This window comes from Lynx canadensis, chromosome A2 (genome assembly GCF_007474595.2).
Source record: "Lynx canadensis isolate LIC74 chromosome A2, mLynCan4.pri.v2, whole genome shotgun sequence".
NCBI classification, from domain to species: Eukaryota; Metazoa; Chordata; class Mammalia; order Carnivora; family Felidae; genus Lynx; species Lynx canadensis.
This window is the reverse complement of record NC_044304.2, coordinates 76,132,887-76,151,500: the sequence shown is the minus strand read 5'-3', so window position 1 is coordinate 76,151,500 and position 18,614 is coordinate 76,132,887. Positions and strand designations below refer to the sequence as shown.

The window sequence follows — 18,614 nt, the reverse complement described above, 5'->3', positions numbered from 1 at the left end:
GCCAGGTTTACAAAGTCAAAATACTCATGTGCAAATAATACCTTTAATGGGTGTGTTTTCACGTCCTAAAGTGCTCAGACACTATGGCAATGAGCACAGGGTGATTCACTAATGGAATGCACTATGGATTTCATCAACCTTTGTCCATAAACGTTGATGTGCATTTTCTCTCTTACCCATGATGTTTGCAGTATGGGCCCGGGAGCGCAAATCAATTTCTTTCCGAAGATCTTCAAGTAAGAGGTCTGCCTCGTTCTTCATTCTTACCATTGTTTCTTTCAGATCTTGAAATTCATGTACTGCTTTCAGTTGCAGACTTAGCTGCATGATTTGTTCCCTAGAGGCAAAATGAGAGTAAACGTAGCAAAGCTTGTGTTACTTTTGATAGATCAGTGAAAAACACCTAAAAATTGCCCTCATTATTAGGTAGCCTCATCGTTAGAATGCATCCCTCTTCCCTGATGTGTTGTTTGACAGCTTATAGCTCTGTTTATGGTTTACCTCTTTGTTGCCAATTCAGCTGCCTGGACTGTTTCAGCACTCACTCAAAATAAGATCAGCATACAAGGTCTAGTAGAACAAAGGCTTTGAATCTTTCAATTTCAACTGTTTATACTGTTTCTGCCTCCCTTCGCTTTGGGTTTTCAAAAACAGGTATTCAGACATCGTTCATTTAAATCAATGAGATCCAATCTACATTCAGTTTTCAGCACAGAAGTCCTCACCCAGCCTGCGGTAAAAACCAGTTCTATCTTTAGAATAAATCTTGCTTGCAGCCAGGTTCCTTCTAGTACCACTTCTGTACAAGGTCTCAACTTTTTTTTTTACATTTATTTATTTGTTTTGAGGGGGGCGTGCAGAGAGAGAGAGGGAGAGAGACAGAGAGACAGAGAGAGAGAATCCCAAGCAGGCTCTGTGCTGTCAGTGCAGAGCCCGATGTGGGGCTCAAACTCCTGAACTGTGAGATCATGACTGAGCTGAAATCAAGACTCTATGCTTAACTGACTAAGCCACCCAAAGGTCTTAATTTTTAATTCCCATGAGTGACAAGGAGGTTTCCTTGTTGTGAGTACCCTCGGTACATTCATTCTCCTCACCTTCTTCTCAATGGCACACATATTGGTTCCACTTCAATTACTGGGTTCAGCACCCACAGTGGGTTCAAGTGAATAATTGCTATACATCCCTCGTGATCAGGAAATTCAGTGTAAATCTTGAAAAGCACAGTTGAGGAAAATTACAATATGAATCCACGGTGCTAATTTATCTCCGTGGAAGTGCCAAGCATTAGCTAACGTTTCCGAGCATTTTCTGCTCTAACTCTCCCTTCTAATTTACAGACTTTTCCTTCGGGGGCCAACTGTCAGGACTACAATTCACCAGGCTAATAATAATAATAATAATAATAACAACAATAACAGTGCAATACAATGTAGTTACTATTATAATTAGTACTCTTGAAGCACTTATAATGCATCAGACATCGAGCTAAGTGGCTTGTCTGAGTAATTCTCACAAGAAACCTTGAAATAGAGACTGTATCCCCTTTTTGTTGATGAAGAAACAGAAGGTTGGAGAAGCTAAATAACTTGTCCACGGCCACACAGCAGTAAGTGATTTCAGTCATGGAATCTATACCCATGACGCCCTGGGTTCCCTGTCTTCCCCTCCCCCTTCCTTTGCAATTTGCCCAGCCGACCTCTGCTGTAGAACTAAACCCAGCCTGGAGAACATCAGCTGGGAGAGGGTGGCCTCTGCTGTCGGGGGTCCCTCCGCGAGGCAATGGCCAATGAAGTACAAAGAGGTGGAAGGATGGAGAAGGAAACGTATGTCTTTTTCTGAAGAAATCACGGAAGGCGTCCAGGAGGAGGTGGTGTTTTGGTGGTTGCTAACGAGGAATAGGAGCTCAGCAGGCGGAGCAGGAGAGGGCAGGCATGCTCACTGATGCTCATCAATGCTCACTGATTTCCTCATCACTCCAGGCCTGGCCCTGGGACTCCTGCTTCTCTTGCTCTCTTCTGCTCTACTGGGGTGGGGCGGGGGAGGGGGGTTCTTGTAGTCTCTGTTCAGCATGTGCACTGTGGATTGGCTCATTCTGCTTTCTCAGTTCCACTTCGTTTGCCATTTGGTATAACCACAAACCGGTGGTCCGTGGGCAAAGCGCATTCTCAAGACACATTTATTTGGCCTATATGGTACTTTTTATTTATTATGATTATTATTTAATGTTTATTTATTTTTGAGACAGAGCGTGAGCAGGGGAGGGGCAGAGATAGAGAGGGAGACACAGAATCTGAAACAGGCTCCAGGCTCTGAGCTGTCAGCACAGAGCCCGACGCGGGGCTCGAACTCACAAATTGTGAGATCATGACCTGAGCCGAAGTCGGAGACTTAACCGACTGAGCCAACCAGGCGCCCCTATACGGTGTGTTTTAAAAGCACTGTTGGGGGGCGCCTGGGTGGCGCAGTCGGTTAAGCGTACGACTTCAGCCAGGTCACGATCTCGCGGTCCGTGAGTTCGAGCCCCGCGTCAGGCTCTGGGCTGATTGCTCAGAGCCTGGAGCCTGTTTCCGATTCTGTGTCTCCCTCTCTCTCTGCCCTACCCCGTTCATGCTCTGTCTCTCTCTGTCCCAAAAATAAATAAACATTGAAAAAATAAAAAAAAATTAAAAAAAAAAAAAGCACTGTTGGGTGAGCTGGCTATATTTTAAAGTGGGTACATGTCCATAAAAATCTGGATGTCTGACATCTCTTGAAAAGTGGGGAGATCTGGGGACCCAGGGCCCTAATCCCGTGGGACAACGGTCCTTACAAGACTCTGGATGTGCCGGTTCTCACCTGCCAGCTTGACCTGGCCACGTGACTTCCCTGGGCCCCTTAGCTGCATGGCCCTTCCTCTGAACTGTCTGGGGGGACTGTATCTTCTTCCTTCTGCAACTTTGTTTTGAGAGAGAGAGAGAGTGCACATGCACATGCGCGTGTGTGAGTGGGGGAGGGGCAGAGAGAGAGGGAGAGCAAAACTCCTGCAAACCCCGAGCAAGTTCCACACTGTCAGCACAGAGCCGGACGTGGAGGGGAGCTCAATCCCACAAATGGTGAGATCGGTGAGATCGTGACCTGAGCTGGATACTTAACAGACGGAGCCACCCAGGCGCCTGCCCTCTTCCCTGTGTTAACTTTTAAGCAATTACCATCTACTTCTGGGATTTGTGCCTGGTGATAATGAATGGCCTTTTACTTCCACCTGTGTTTTATGTAACACAAACTCTTCAGCTTCAACTCTTCCTCAATCCAGGACCTTCTGTGGGGGGCGGGGGACAGTTTGCTATATAAGCACAATCCTTCTGGTTTCTTAGTAGACTATATGCTCAGGAAAGGGCAGAAACTATATCCAATGCCTCCCGGTTTTGCCCAGAGCACTTGGCAAACTTTTTTCTGCAAAGGTCCAGATAGTAAACATTTTAAGCCTTGGGGGCCATTAGTCTCTGTCACAACTACTCTACTCTGCCATGGTCCTGGGAAAGCAGCCACAGAGGATATGGCGACAAATGGACTCGGGTGTGTTCCAGTGAAACTTCATTTACACAACTAGGGGATATGTCGGATTTTGCCTGCGGTTTGCTGACCCCTGGCCCATAATTTCCGGAAATGTTTGACGAATGAAAAAAAGGAATCAACGACATCTAATAAAAATGACTATGCATTTGGAAGAAATTGTCATACTTATTACAGGACTTTGCATTAATGTAGGCGTTTCTCAACAACTGAAGAATTTGGGAAGATTTAGCAAATCTTCCCATGTACATGACTGAAAAAAATATATTTGTATTATAAACTACCCTATTGCCAATTTTGCATCTTTCAGCTCTGCTGGGTTTGGGCTTTCCCAAAGCAAGCTCTTAACGACTGCCTTTTTGTTATAATCAATGGCATCTGGAAAGATCACATGTAATCCTAACTAGGTAAGAAAGAGACAGCCAGCCATGATCACCAGCCTGGTTATTAACTGAATTATTTCCCTAGCGTCCGCGTAGGTATGTTTCTCAGCTGAAAGCTGTTAAAGTTCAAAAGGAGTTCAGGTAAATCGGGAACTTGGCTATCCATTGCTTATGCACAAATCTTACCGAACAGAGTCTTGATAATCCTTGGCTTTTAAGAATTCCCCAGATGAGAAAACAGGATGTTTTAAAATCCTTTCTATTTCAGACATGTTCTCTCTGAGGCCTTTGAAGTCGGCCTCACAGACAAGCAGGGTCTCTGTTTTATCTTCCGTGTTAGCAGCCAGCCCAATTAACCCTTGCACTGCTTTGGAGAGGGAAGAAGCAGCACGGTCCCACTGATCAAAGCACCGGTGACACGGAAGACAGGCAGGGAATTCCTGGCCGTGACCCCGGGCACAGCGATCGCAGCGAGGGCCGCTCACACCCTCCCGACAGCGGCACATGCCTGTGTTCTGGTCACAGACGGGCTTCTGGGTACCTTCTGTGTTGCAGTCACATGCTAAAACACAAGAGAGAAGGAGCAGAGAATGTCAGTCCCTTGACCTTTTGTTTAGGACTAGCTCAAGAATAAAGTACACTCCTCTCTCCCGAGAATGTCCCCAGTTCCCATTTCATTTATTTATTTATTTATTTATTTATTTATTTATTTATTTATTTAGAGAGAGCATGCACGCATGTACGAGTGGGGAGAGGGGCAGAAAGAGAGAGAATCCCAAGCAGGCTCCGTGCTATCTGCACAGAGCCCGACCTGGGGCTCAATCCCATGAACCTTGAGATCATGACCTGAGCTGAAATCAAGAGTCAGACGCTTAACTGATTGAACCACCCAGGCATGCCCCTCCCCACTCTACCCCCATGCCCATTTCTGAGGTGAACATTTAAAATTGGTATAATTATAGAGACCCAGGCAATGGTCATTAAATACAGCATCCCTCTTTCCATTCCACTAACAAACCAGTTCGTGGTTTCTTTTCTTTAAAGTTTATTTACTTTTGACAAAGAGAGAGAGAGTGTGAGCATGAGCTACGGAGGGGCAGAGAGAGAGGGAGACACAGAATCCAAAGCAGGCTTCAGGCTCCGAGCCATCAGCACAGAGCCCAATGCAGGGCTCGAACTCACAAGCTGTGAGACCATGACCTGGGCTGAAGTTGGATGCTTAACCGACTGAGCCACCCAGGTGCCCCTACTTCGTACTTTCTATCTGGAAAATCTCAGGGACCATCTTTACTGTGCAAGGGTTCATGCTCGGGCTTCTTTACCAATTCGGGTAACATGGATCTACTGGTGGTTGACACATACTCCCCCACGGGTGGCTCAGGCATGTCAGAGACTCTCTCAGAATTCTCCTGAACACCCTCTCTCTTAGTAAAACCCAGCCTGGGTGTGTGGACCCATGCTGTTTTCCATTCTATAAGGCGAATTAGTCCATTCTCAAAAAAGGGGGGAAATCGCTCGTTCGGATTCACCCAAAGGAGTTGAAAACTTACGTCTGCACAAAAACCTGCAGACAGGTGTTTACAGAAGCTTTGTTTATAATTGCCCAAACTTGGAAGCAACCAAGATGTCCTGCAGTAGGTGAGTAGGTAAATGAACCATGGTGTAAGGGATATTTTTCAGGGCTAAAAAGACACGAGCTTATCCAGCCATGAAAAGACATGGAGGGATCTTAAATGCATCATATTACCTAGTGGAATAGATCAATCTGAAAAGGCTACATACAGTAGGATGCTGACTACCAGACATTCTGGAAGAGGCAAAACTATGGAGATAGTAAAAAGACGAGTGGTTGGCATGGGCTGTGGGAAGAGGGGTGGAGACAGCAGAACGGGTGGAGGGCAGAGGTTCTTAGAGCAGTGAAAATATTCCATGTGATACCATAATGGGGGATACACATCCTTATACATTTGTCCAAAGGCACAGGATGGAAAATACCAAGAGTGAACCATAAAGTGAACTATGGACTTTGGTGGTTATGGTTTATAGTTTCATCAGTTGTGACAAATGTGTCACTGTCTTGGGGATGTTGATAATGGGGAAGGCTATGCATGGAGGGGCAGTGGGGACATACGGGAAATCTCTGTACCTTCCTCTCAATTTTGGCATGAACCTAAAACTGCTCTCAAAAAAATAAAGTCCTTTTAGAAAGGGAAAAACTAATTTTGTCTTAGTTAAAAAAAAACCCACAAAAAACAAAACTAATGCTGCATGTACTTCATTTGAGTAGGTTTCTGATAAAGGTGGAGGATGGAGGAGGGACAGAGCTATGGAAGTTACAGCAATTTCCGAAAGGTCAGGGAATCATTAGCCTAACTGCAAGGAACAAGTGATTTTAAAATGCATTTTTGGGGCACCTGGGTGGCTCAGTAGGTCAAGCATCGGCCTCTCGGTTTTCGGCTCGTAATCTCACGGATCGTGAGTTCGAGCCCCACATGGGGCTCTGTGCTGGCAGCATGGAGCTTGCTTGGAGTTCTCTCTCTCTCTGCCTCTCCCTTGCTCACTCTCTCCGTCTCTCAAAAAAATAGATAAATACACTGAAAAAATAAAAATAATTTTAAAAATTTACAAAATGCATTTTACAGCCTGAGTAAAAATGTCAATGACAAATAAAAGCTGATTAACATGCTAGGCTCCTTAACTAGATGCCATCTATCCAGTATGTTCACTTTGGCCTCAGCAGGAACCCCCTCGGGGGCAACACTAGGTCAACTTCACCAGCTGGAGGCCCAAGTTCCTCTTATAAACTACCCTTCCCCAGGAGCGTCAGGGGGGATCTGTGGCCTGAGCTGATCATTTGCAAAGTTTTCTCTATAAAAGATGAAATCTTTTCAGAAAATAAGATTATTGAAATATTAGAGGGGCACAGAGGAAGAGGCTTAGATGGATTTTCCAGGAACCAAAATTCCTCCCTGGTTTTTAATGTAGCAATTACACTTAGAAAACTAAGTGGGACCGGGAAACCGCTGAGCATATGTATTTGAATGGGGCAAGGAGATAAAGGCAATTTATTTTGGTCACAAAAGCACATTTATAGGGGCACCTAGGTGTCTCAGTCGGTTAAGCGTCCGACTCTTGATTTTGGCTCAGATCATGCATGATCTCATGTTCGTGAGATCAAGCCCCACATCAAGCTCTGGGCTGACAGCATGGAGCCTGCTTGGGATTTTCTCTCCTGCTCTCTCTGCGTCTCCCCTGCTTTCTCTCTCTCTCTCAAAATAAATAAATAAATCTAAAGAAAAAAAGCATGTTTATAAAGGAATAGAAAGGAGGAAAGAGTTACCACGTGTGGCTATGTAGAGGTGCACGTGATTAGCACACCACATCCGATATTTATTTGGATTGACTTCTTTCAACAGCAGACTTTAGAGATTCAAAAATCCCTCCTCCTAGAATCAACCCATATTCTAAATCTGTGCCATCCAGGGGCGCCTGGGGTGTCTCAGTTGGTTAAGCATCCGACTTTGGCTCAGGTCATGATCTCACGTCTCACGGGTTCAAGTCCTGCATCGGGCCCTGTGCTGACAGCTTGGAGCCTGGAGCCGGCTTCGGATTCTGTGTCTCCGTCTCTTTCTGCCCCCTTCCCCGCTCATGCTCTGTTCTCTCTCAAAAATAAATAAACATTAAAAAATTGTTTTTAATCTGTTCTGTCCAATATGGTAGCCACTTACCACAGGTGGCTACTGGAATTTAAATGAATGACACACGCAGTTCTGTCCCTCATTTGCACCAGCCACATTGCAAGCACCCACCAGCGCACAGGCTGGTGGCTCCTGTGCTGGGTAGTGCCGACCGGACCATTTCCATCTCTGCAGAAAGTTCCTCGGGATGGTGCTGCTCTAAATCCCACAATCAGTGCTAAGACAAGGGACAAAGGGCACTAGAACACAAACTCCAGGAGATCGGTGCGGGGGCGGGGGGGGGGGGGTGTCTTGCCTTACTGGTCATGACTTACAGGCATGCGATGCATATCTTAAAATAAATCAGTGAGTATGTGAAAGGCCCAGAGGTATGAGATCCAAGGTGAGGAAACACCCCCTCTGCTGGCTTCCTGTGAAGCGCACAGGCTGCTGGCTTCCTGTCCTTCCATCGAGAAACTGTTTTTGTCAACATGCTTCCGAATAGCAGAAAACTGGCTACAAGTCATGACCTCTGAGGTCTGTTCTGTTTTAGTGACTGAAAAATTGCAATACAGGCTTCAACTTTTAATATAGACTAACATTTAATCTAGCCTAAAGTTTCATTTACTTTTTTACTTTTTTTTTTTTTTTTTAATTTTAGAGAGAGAAAGAGAGCACAAGCAGGGGAGGGGCAGAGGGAAAAAGAATCTCAAGCAGGCTCCACACTCAGTGCGGAGCCGATGCGGGGCTTGATCCCACGACCCTGGGATCATGACCTGAGCCGAAATCAAGAGTCGGATGCTCGACCTACTGAGCCACCCAGGTGCCCTTAGCACAAAGTTTTAATACAGGAGAAAAAAAATCTTTTTATAAGGCTACAAAAAATATTACTTTCAAAACTAAGATTAAAGTTTGTGAATTTTCTATCAAATAAAGACATTTAAAATTCAGCTGGTTCATAGCATACCCATGGAAGGACCAGGTTGATAGTCCTCATGTTTTTAGAATTACCCATACTTACGAAGGCATCGCCCCAGTGGGTCACCATAATAATTTTCCTTGCACTCACTGCAGTGTTTCCCATCGTAGCCTAATTTACACGGACACTGGCCTGTAAGCTGTGAGAACAGTCATGGGTGAGGAATTGACAAGCTTTGCGATCTAAAAAAAATAATGCATTTTAATACAAAACAGTTTTCCCTCCAGTGATTTAGAACATACAGCTGTGCAAAGGCAGAGGAAGGATGATGGTTCCCACGGCCAGCAACCACCCTCGACAATACCAAGGATCAGGAGCTAATGTGTTTTGGCTCAGGGCCCCTGAATATACCGCCTGCTTCCAGCTGTTCAAGGACAGGTGGCCCCAAACTGGGAAATATACACAGATGTAAATGAAAACAAAACACATAATGGGAAACGGTCCGCATTCTTTTCCTTTACAGTGTTATGGGAGTTCACTCCTAACACAGAGAGGCCACGGACCTGGACTGACATTCATCAATTAATCTGGCAAATCGTGATTCCATTACGGAATGTGCGATGGGGTTTCTCCCAATTGGGCTCGTGTTTTGCTCAACAAAACAACATTTTTTTTGCAATTGAGGCTTAATCATTAAAAAAAATATTTTAATGTTTATTTATTTTTGAGAGAGAGAAAGAGAAAGCACGAGTGGGGGAGGGGCAGAGAGAGAGGGAGACACAGAATCTGAAGCAGGCTCCAGGTTCCGAGCGGTCAGCACGGAGCCTGATGTGGGGCTCGAACCCACAAACCGTGAGATTGTGACCTGAGCTGAAGTCGGACCCTCAACCAACTGAGCCACACAGGCATCCCAGTCATTTAATGATAGTTATGAACTGTGTTTTGGGGAGAGGTCTGATTTTTTTGTGCATCCTCCCAACTGGATCCTTGACCAGCTTTTCTGAAAATGGAGGAGGTTAGAAAATTAACCGTAGAAAAATACAGAAGCAAATCATTATTGTCACGGTCCTAGGTTATTCTTGACCAAATAAATCTGCTTAAACAACTCTGTAAGTCGCTCAATTTATAAAACGGCTGGATCTACCAAGCTTCTACCCATCTTTGGAGTTCCCATGAGCTTCTGCTCAAATGTAAGGAGTTATGGGGAGCCTACTGTCCCTGAGGCCTGTCATTCTTCTGGTTGTTCTTAACTGTTGCACAATGATTTCTCACACAGTGAGATTTCTCGCACATTTCTCACACGATGATTTCTGACGCAGAATCTGTTCCTTCGTAACTTGCTCCCATCACTCGGTGTCCTGTCTTATGGAATCGCGCAAAACAAGCGGTCTCCCACTTCCTCTCCTTACGGCCCTTCTCCCAGCTAGAGATGGCTGCTCTCAATTTGCATTTGCTTCTTCTCTTCAGGCTGACTACCCATCATTCCTTCAAGCCTTCATCACAGAATAGCAATGGTTCTATTCACTCTCCGGGTCGTCTTCCTTTGGACACACACCAGTCCGTATGTCAATATGACGTTTAAAACGTGGTTCTCAGGGAGAACAGCAATGTTCCTACAGCTGCCTGACCCGCACAGAGGACAGTGGGATAATGGCTGCCCTGAACTTGGGCCTGGCATTCCCACTACTCCAGCCTGAATGGACATTGTCTCTTTGGCAGCCTGGCCACACTGCTGGCTCAGCTGAAGCACAGAGCGAAAATCCTCAGATGTTTTTCATGCAGGCTGGTGCCAAGCTATTACTCCCACCCTGTGTTTATGCAATGGATTTTAAAAACCCAATTGCAAAACTTCACTTTTATCCTGGTAACATTTCATCTTCTTTGCAGCCAACGGGACAGCCCGTCGGGATATCTTGCCTCTTGTTCTGGCTTTATCACACTGGCATCCCACTTTGCAATATCTGCAAATTTGATAATATTTGAGAAGCATGTTTCTCCAACTCCATCTAAACTGTTGATGAAAATATTGGATGGCGCATTTGGATCTCTCTGTAATAAGGCACTAGGGATGCTTTACTGGTTGACATAGAGACATTTATCAGTGGTTGTTTAAACAGCTGCAAATAGAAATATCTACCTGTCTCTTCTATATTCCATTAAAAGTGTTCCCTGATTTTAAAGAGCAACCTTCCAGGGCGCCTGGGTGGCTCAGTTGGTTATGTATCCAACTTCGTCCAACTTCGGCTCAGGTCATGACCTTGCAGTACATGGGTTTGAGCCCCATGTCGAGCTCTGCGCTGACCTCTTGGAGCCTGGAGCCTGCTTCAGATTCTGTGTCTCCCTCTCTCTCTGCCCCTCCCCTGCTCACACGCTGTCTCTCTCTCTCTCTCAAAAATAAATAAACATTAAAAAAAAATTTAAAGAGCAACCTTCCCCAAGGAATCCCCAATGGACCAGACAATCCCAAATACCCTTGTCATAAGAGGACTTTTTGGTTAAACCAATGCCATCTGACTTTCACCTTGAGCTTCCTTTAGCCTCCATGACTGAACTGTGGTCTTTGTCGAGTGCTGTTGCAAATATACTTCCTAAAAGGTCTGAGAAGCATGCCAGACAGTGATGTCATGAACGTTGGGAGTTCCTCTTGAATTAGGAAGCCAAGAAGTCATGGGGAGAGCTACCATTTTGTTTCATGATTGCTGGCTGCAGGTGTGAGGAGTGGAGGGGGATATGAGACAGGTGTGGTCACCTAGTAGTCAGATACCACTCTCCAATAAAAAGAACCAGCACTCCCCAAAGAAATGGCTGATTCTTGGGGCGCCTGGGTAGCTCAGTGGGTTAAGTGACTGACTTCGGCTCAGGTCATGATCTTGCTGTCTGTGAGTTCGAGCCCCGCGTCAGGCTCTGTGCTTGTGGTGACAGCTCAGAGCCTGGAGCCTATTTCAGATTCTGTGTCTCCCTCTCTCTCTGACCCTCCCCCATTCATGCTGTCTCTCTGTCTCAAAAATAAATAAAACGTTAAAAAAATTAAAAAAAAAAAGAAATGGCTGATTCTAGGATGGGGGCAGGAAACACATCAGATGAGTTTTGAGTATCTTGTCAGGCAGAAAGGGCTTAAAAAAAGCCCAAACCCAACAATGATGGGGTAAAAGGGATGCAGAAGCCAAATGAAATAGCTCCCAGTGACCAAAGCTGGAATAACCTGAACAGCAAAATAAAGCAGTATTGGATTATAACTTGAAGTATAATATAAATACCCATGACTCCATATGGATATTAAAAAATAACAAATGAAGAAAGGGGGGATGATGGATAAATCTCCTGTGCAGAAGAATTCCAAGTAATTTACGGAGACACTCTGCCCTCAAGGCAGGAGTATGAAACTCCCCACTCCTCAAGCATAGACAGTGCATGGTGACTTTCTTCCAAAGAGCATAGTATGGAAAGGAGGAAAAAGAGTAACTTTACAGCAGAGAAACATGACAAACATTACTTCAGCCAGGTGATTGAGATTTGCGTCTACAGTGATAAGGCGTGCACACAGTGTCGAGTCCTGATAGGGTGTGATGAGCATCACATTTTCTCTCCGTGGGCCTCATCCTCAAACCCATAATCCAAGTCTAATCATGAGAAAAACACCAGGTAAATTTGAATAGAGGGACATTTTACAAAATCCTCCTCAAAATTGTTAAGCTCATCAAAACTAAGGAGAGCTTCATCGATGGAGGGTGGGGGAGAGGGGAAAGTGGGTGATGGGCATTGAGGAGGGCACCTGTTGGGATGAGCACTGGGTGTTGTTTGGAAACCAATCTGACAATAAATTATATTCAAGAAAAATAAGGAGAGCCTGAGAATCATCACGACAAAGAGGAGCTGAGGCTACATGAACGATTAAGTGTCATGTGATGTTCTGGATGGGATCTTGGAACAGAAAAGGGATGTTAGGGATAAAACTCAGGAAACCTGCATAAATTACGGAATTAGTTAATGATAATGTATCAATATTAGTTCACTGATTGTGGTAAATCTACGATACTAATGTAAGATGTTAAAAATAGAGGAAACCTCGTGTGGGGTACATCTTCTCTGTACTATCTTCACAGCCTTTCTGTAAATCTATTTTAAAATAAACAATTTATTAAGGAAAAAAAGGGCATGGTGAGTGTGTGGGTGTGGGTTGGAGCAGGAGGGTGGGAGAGAAAGATAAAGAAAAAAAAGAAAGGAAAACACAGTCTGTGTATGAGAACTACCCTTCAAAGGTTTACATGCATTAGACTTGACCTTTGAAAAGTTGAACAGCAGAGGTGAAATTGGAGATGAGCCATGGTTATCATTATGATTATTATTAATTGGGAAAACTCCAGCTTCTAAAATTGGCATTCTGATTCCAATTATACCCTGGTCCCTATATTGTGGATTCACTCTAAATTTTTTGTCACTGTTTCATCCTTCCCTCCAATCTCTATTAATGTGAAAAGTGTCTCAAAGAATATATTAAGCCCCAAGCCCTAATCATGACATGAATAGTTTTTTTTCCATAAATAGATAATGTCATACTAATTTTAAACATGCTCAGGGTACCTGGGTGGCTCAGTCGATTGAGCATCTGCCTTTTGATTTCAGCTCAGGTCATGATCTCATGGTTCGTGAATTTGAGCCCCACGTTGGATTCCATGCTGACAGTGTGGAACCTGCTTGGGATTCTCTCTCTGCCTCTCTCTCTCTCTGCCCCTCCACCACTTGATCTCTCTCTCTCTCTCTCTCTGTCTCGCTAAATAAACTTAAAAAATTTGTATGCTCATTGTTTTATTGACTAAAGATCACATGTGCAGTTAAGTAGTATTAATCGCATGTTAAGCAATGTGGATTTGCTCCTAGTGTATTACCCTGCATTCTTCAGGAACAATTAATGCTGGTCTGGTAAGTAACGAGGACATCTTATTTTACCCATACGTAAACCAACTGGTGAAGGGTAGGGAACGACAGCTCAATTGTTTTTTTAATTATTATTTTTTTTAATTGAGAGAGAGAGAAAGAGCATGAGTGGGGTAGAGGGGCAGAGGGAGACAGAGAGAGAATCACAAGCAAGCTCCAGGCTCAGCACAGAGCCTGATGCGGGGCTCGATCCCATGACCCTGGGATCACGACCTGAGCTGAAACCAAGAGTCAGATGCTCAACTGACTGAGCTGCCCAGGCGTCCCGACAGCTCAGGTTTCGAAAATGGAACTGTGGGCTCTGGAAGCACCTGTTGATTTTCATTCTGATAAATAATTCTGACCAATGATCAATTTCTTGGAGCTTCCCTAGGATTATACATATGCTACAGGGAAAAAGAGAAGGTTGTCTGTATTTCGCTGCGTGTGAATCCAACTTCCCCAGTCACAGAGAGGTGTGGAGAAAACTGAAGCAGGCAAAACTTAACCTTGAGACCCTCATTCTCTTTTTTAGTCCTTTCCATTCCTCGATAAATGCATCTCTCCCCATAGAAGGCCAATCCTGTTTAAAAACATTAACTAGCAACAGTCCATAAAGAAAGCATCATTTACAAATTTGGAAACCACGTCTCCCCATCACTTCCTACTCCAGCACCCTGGTAAGTTCCAAATGTCTTGCCTGGTCACAGTGGCCACTGTGAGAGGTCCGGGGGTCGCAGTTGCATGGCTGACATCCTCTGCCAGGGACCAGATTCCAGTATTCGTCAGCACAACAGTCACAGGTCTGGCCTGTGACGTTGGGGAGACAAGGACATGCGCCAGTGTTGGGGTCACAGAGGCAAGCTCCCTGACCAGGGGGACACGCAGCAGGAGTCACACCGGAAGGATGGCAGGAACACCCTGGGACAACAGAGCCATTGCTGGAGGTAAATTAGGCAGTAACACTGGCTTTCAACAAACCGTACAGACAGCTTTTCAGACCTGGACGCATCATTCCTCCAAATGGCTCAAGGCAGAAACACCTGGCAATATTTCAGATTTACCAAAGAATCTAAGTAAGCTGAATCCATTCAACTCTCTTTGGTCTCCCGAAATAGCAAGTTCATGTGGTTCGGCCAATTGTGTTCTAAGAGCTCACAGTTAGGATGACTGAAAACCTTGCTTTTTCCTCATGCTATTCATGATCTGAAAATAAACAGTCTATTAAACTGACTTGGGTCCACTGACACAGTTAAATATCTCCTAAAAACAAGTAGTTTTTTAAAAAATTTTAATGTTTATTTTTCAGAGAGAGAGAGAATAGACAGGGACACAGAGAGAGAATAAGCAGGGGCAGAAATAGAGGGAGACACAGAATCCGAAGCAGACTCCAGGCTCTGAGCTGTCAGCACAGAGCCTGATGCGGGGCTCGAACCCACAAAGCGCGGGATCATGACCTGGGCCGAAGTCAGATGCTTAACTGACTGAGCCACCTAGGCATCCCCGCCTTCTTTTTTATTAAAAAAAATTTTTTTTAACGTTTATTTATTTTTGAGATAGAGAGAGACAGAGCATGAACGGAGGAGGGTCAGAGAGAGAGGGAGACACAGAATCTGAAACAGGCTCCAGGCTCTGAGCGGTCAGCACAGAGCCCGACGCGGGGCTCGACCTCACGGACCTCGAGATCATGACCTGAGCCGAAGTTGGACGCTTAACCCACTGAGTCATCCAGGCGCCCCTCCCCCCTTCTTTTTTAAATCACAGAATCAAACCCTTGCCCTCTTCTTCATCAGTGATTCTTGAATTTATACATTAAAGACACTGGATGAACTAGTTCCAGGGCAGATTCCTGGAGATTCAATTCAGTGGGTCGGAGGTAGTCTAGGAATCTGCCTGTTAATATCCCAGCCCAGTCCCCAGGTGATTCTGGCACAGTGCACAGTGGGCCACACTTCACTGCCAACCCCCCCCCCCCCCCCCCCCGCCGGAAGCCCAGCAGACTTACTTCTGCAGGTCTGATTGATGGCCGATCCAAAGTGACCCGGTTTGCAGAACTGGCAGTTGGGTCCCTGAGTGTCGTGCAGACATCTAAGGCACTCCCCTGTTACCTGGCTGCAGGACTCTGGATCAGTCACATCGATGTTGTTATTGCAGGCACATGGCCGGCAAGGTGCTCCTGAAATTCTGGGATTTCCATAGAAACCTGCAGAGCATTCGCCACACTGCTTACCTGAAAGAAGGAGAGAGGCAAAGGGAGTAAGAAGAGAGGTGTGTGTGTGTGTGTGTGTGTGTGTGTGTGTGTGTGTGTGTGTTGGGGGAGCAGGGATGGAGACTGTTATAGAGAATAATGAATAATTAGGCGATTTTAGGGGTAACGGGAGGTCACACACTGGAGATGAAGAAGAAAACGTGTTCTGAATTAAAGCAAAACGTTCATTTTAATTTCTTATCCATTCAGAGAGTAAAATGGTTGTTCAGAACTAAGAAGTCCTTAGTGAAGAATGCAAGAGTGCATTCTAGTCTTTCTTCAAAAACCACAGAGTGGTGGGCACAGGGATCCCTGGATCCTTATATAATGGGGGTCACCTGAGTGTGCCTTGGGACCCAAAGCTAATCTGAGCCCCTGTTCTGGTCCTGGAGGTGAACATGCAGCACCCTGAGATGTGTGTCTAGCAGTGAAGATGGTGACAGTGGTTTTGTTGATGTACGAACCCCGGAGGGTGTCTTTATCAAGTGCTGTCTGGGGAAACCATGCCTGTTACCTTTCCAACCACCGGGCAATGGTAGTCAGTTAGGTGCCTCAACTCTGGGTCTGCTCCCCTCATTTTGGGTCATCCTAGTTAGGAATTCTCTTGTTGGCCAGTCATGGCCTTAGTTCTTAAAAACTGACCAACCAAGCCAAAATGTACATGGAAGAGATCGGAATCATGTAGAGACATAGGCAGCAAATAAGACAAAATTAGCCGTATAATTTATTATCATCACGGTAATTATCATTGAAGAAAACTTCGGCACCAGAGTTTCAAAATATGATTAAGTCGAGTGGCTTTTATGTTTTTTTCCTTGTTTGCATCACACACACACACACACACGCACACACTCATGCTTAAACTCTTCAAAATAAAATGTTTGGTAGAGAGACAGGCAAAAATATTGAATTGACTTCTACAGTGTCTGTGTGATGCCCAAATCAGTGCTTCAAGACGTCTGAAAAAAGAAGTTATATCTTTGAAATATCAGCCAAATGGATTGGTTGGAATTATATAAAGAAAGCATTTGATTAAAATTTCTTAATTTTTAATTGCTTATGTTAGATGTTGTATAAGACATACATGTTACTTAATCACATATGTATCTTACTTAACATGTGATGATTTTATTTGAAAGAAATCAATTTGATTTGAACTCATTTGGTCAGTTAGTTTTCCAGAATATTATTTAAAAACAGTTATAGCTCAGAGGAATGAGCTTTTGTCATTGGTTTTTGAAACATTCAAATTCTTTGTTCAGTAAAGCTTCAGTGTACTAAGTTGTGCCTTCTTTTTTTAGAGAGAGAGAGGGCCAGAAGGAGGGAGAAGGAGAGAGAGAGAGAGAGAGAGAGAGAGAGAGAGAGAGAGAATCCCAAGCTGAAGCCCACACTCAGCAGGGAGCTGGATGCCAGGCTCAATCCCAGGACCATGAGATCGTGACCTGAGCTGAAATCAAGGGTCAGATGTTCAACTGACTAAGCTACCTAGGTACTCCCCAAATTGTGTCTTCTTGCTATTAACTCATATTCGGTACCCCTCAATTGTTCGAGGCAGATAAATTACGAGCATGGAATCATGTTTTGAGATAGCAGTATGGGATGGAAGAAAAACACCATCATGAACTATACTGTGTACCTGCATAACCTTGAAGACAATTGCAGATCACATCTGAGCTCCAAGGATCCTGATAACAGGAATGAGCAAAATACTGATTACTCGAGGGAACATCTGGACACCGGCAAGGACGGCAGGAGCGTCCTGAAGGAGGATCCCCATAGTAACCATCGATGCACCTGTCGAGACAATTTCTTTTTACCAAGTGTTCACAGGAAAAACTCACATTAGCCGATGTGGATTTGCCATGCTTGAGGACAGTGCAACTCTCAAAAGTCAACATTTTAGAAGATGCTTGCTTGCTCTGTGAAGTGAGTTTTTAATTTTTATTTATTAAAAATTTTTTTATGTTTATTCATTTTTGAAAGACAGAGAGAGACAGAGCACAAGCAGGGGTGGGGCGGAGAGAGAGGGGGAGACACAGAATCGGAAACGGGCTCCAGGCTCTGAGCCATCAGCCCAGAGCCCGATGCGGGGCTCGAACTCACGGACTGTGAGATCATGACCTGAGCTGAAGTAGGACGCTCAACCAACTGAGCCACCCAGGCGCCCCGAAGTGATTTTTTTAATTTATATTGAAAGTCCCAAGATATAGTCATTAAACTCGATATAAAAGTCCCAAGGTATTGTCATTAAACTCAATATAGTAGCAGTTAATGTACATGTCATATTTCAGGGACATAAAAAGCAAGGTGTCAGGCAAATAAATGCCTAGCTTTTATTTAACCAGACAACGTCTATCTCATAACAAGATTCTGAAGGACACCAGGACTGATACTCTGTTTCGTCCATCCCCCACCCAGAGATCATTCTACACTTAAATACTATTGAGAATCTACTCAGTGGTCCTTCAGAGAGTGTTGTGAGACCGGAACAAAAGAAACAAAACTAAAAATCAAAGTGCATCTGAATTCCATACCTTTCACAGTTTCTTCCTGTTGTAAAACCCCCGCAATTGAAGCATGACCCTGTCTCTGGATCACAAAGTTCAGCAAAACCATTACAAAGGCAAGGGCGGCAGTTGGGAAATCCAAAGTAGCCTGCCAGGCACCGATCACAACGGAGGCCAGCCACCTCCCCCTGGCAGGCACACTGTCCCGTTATTTGGTCACATACAGCGCTCTTTGAGCCTTGAGGGTGGCAGTGACATGCTAGATAAAGAAAGAGAACATGTTGGGTGGGGGCACGTGGTGTGCTGGCGAACTGAGTTATGGTCCTGATTTGTAGTCCTGAACTTACTGTAGCATCCCAATCAGGTAAATAAAGAGTCTGAGAACCTGGCATATACTGAATACCAGGTCAA

The 18,614-nt window shown here is 44.7% G+C and overlaps 1 protein-coding gene across 1 annotated transcript in view; it reads right to left on the bottom strand.

The window, feature by feature from the left end:
* LAMB4 (laminin subunit beta 4) overlaps positions 1-18,614 on the bottom strand; it is a 99,717-nt gene that overhangs the window by 25,177 nt on the left and 55,926 nt on the right. The window contains exons 19-25 of the mRNA XM_030307756.1: positions 18,231-18,462; positions 17,333-17,490; positions 15,454-15,678; positions 14,149-14,369; positions 8,637-8,733; positions 4,125-4,500; positions 177-337 (exon numbers count right to left, since the gene is read on the bottom strand). Of these exons, the coding sequence (XP_030163616.1) occupies positions 177-337; positions 4,125-4,500; positions 8,637-8,733; positions 14,149-14,369; positions 15,454-15,678; positions 17,333-17,490; positions 18,231-18,462 (1,470 nt within the window). The remainder of the gene's footprint in view (positions 1-176; positions 338-4,124; positions 4,501-8,636; positions 8,734-14,148; positions 14,370-15,453; positions 15,679-17,332; positions 17,491-18,230; positions 18,463-18,614) is intronic.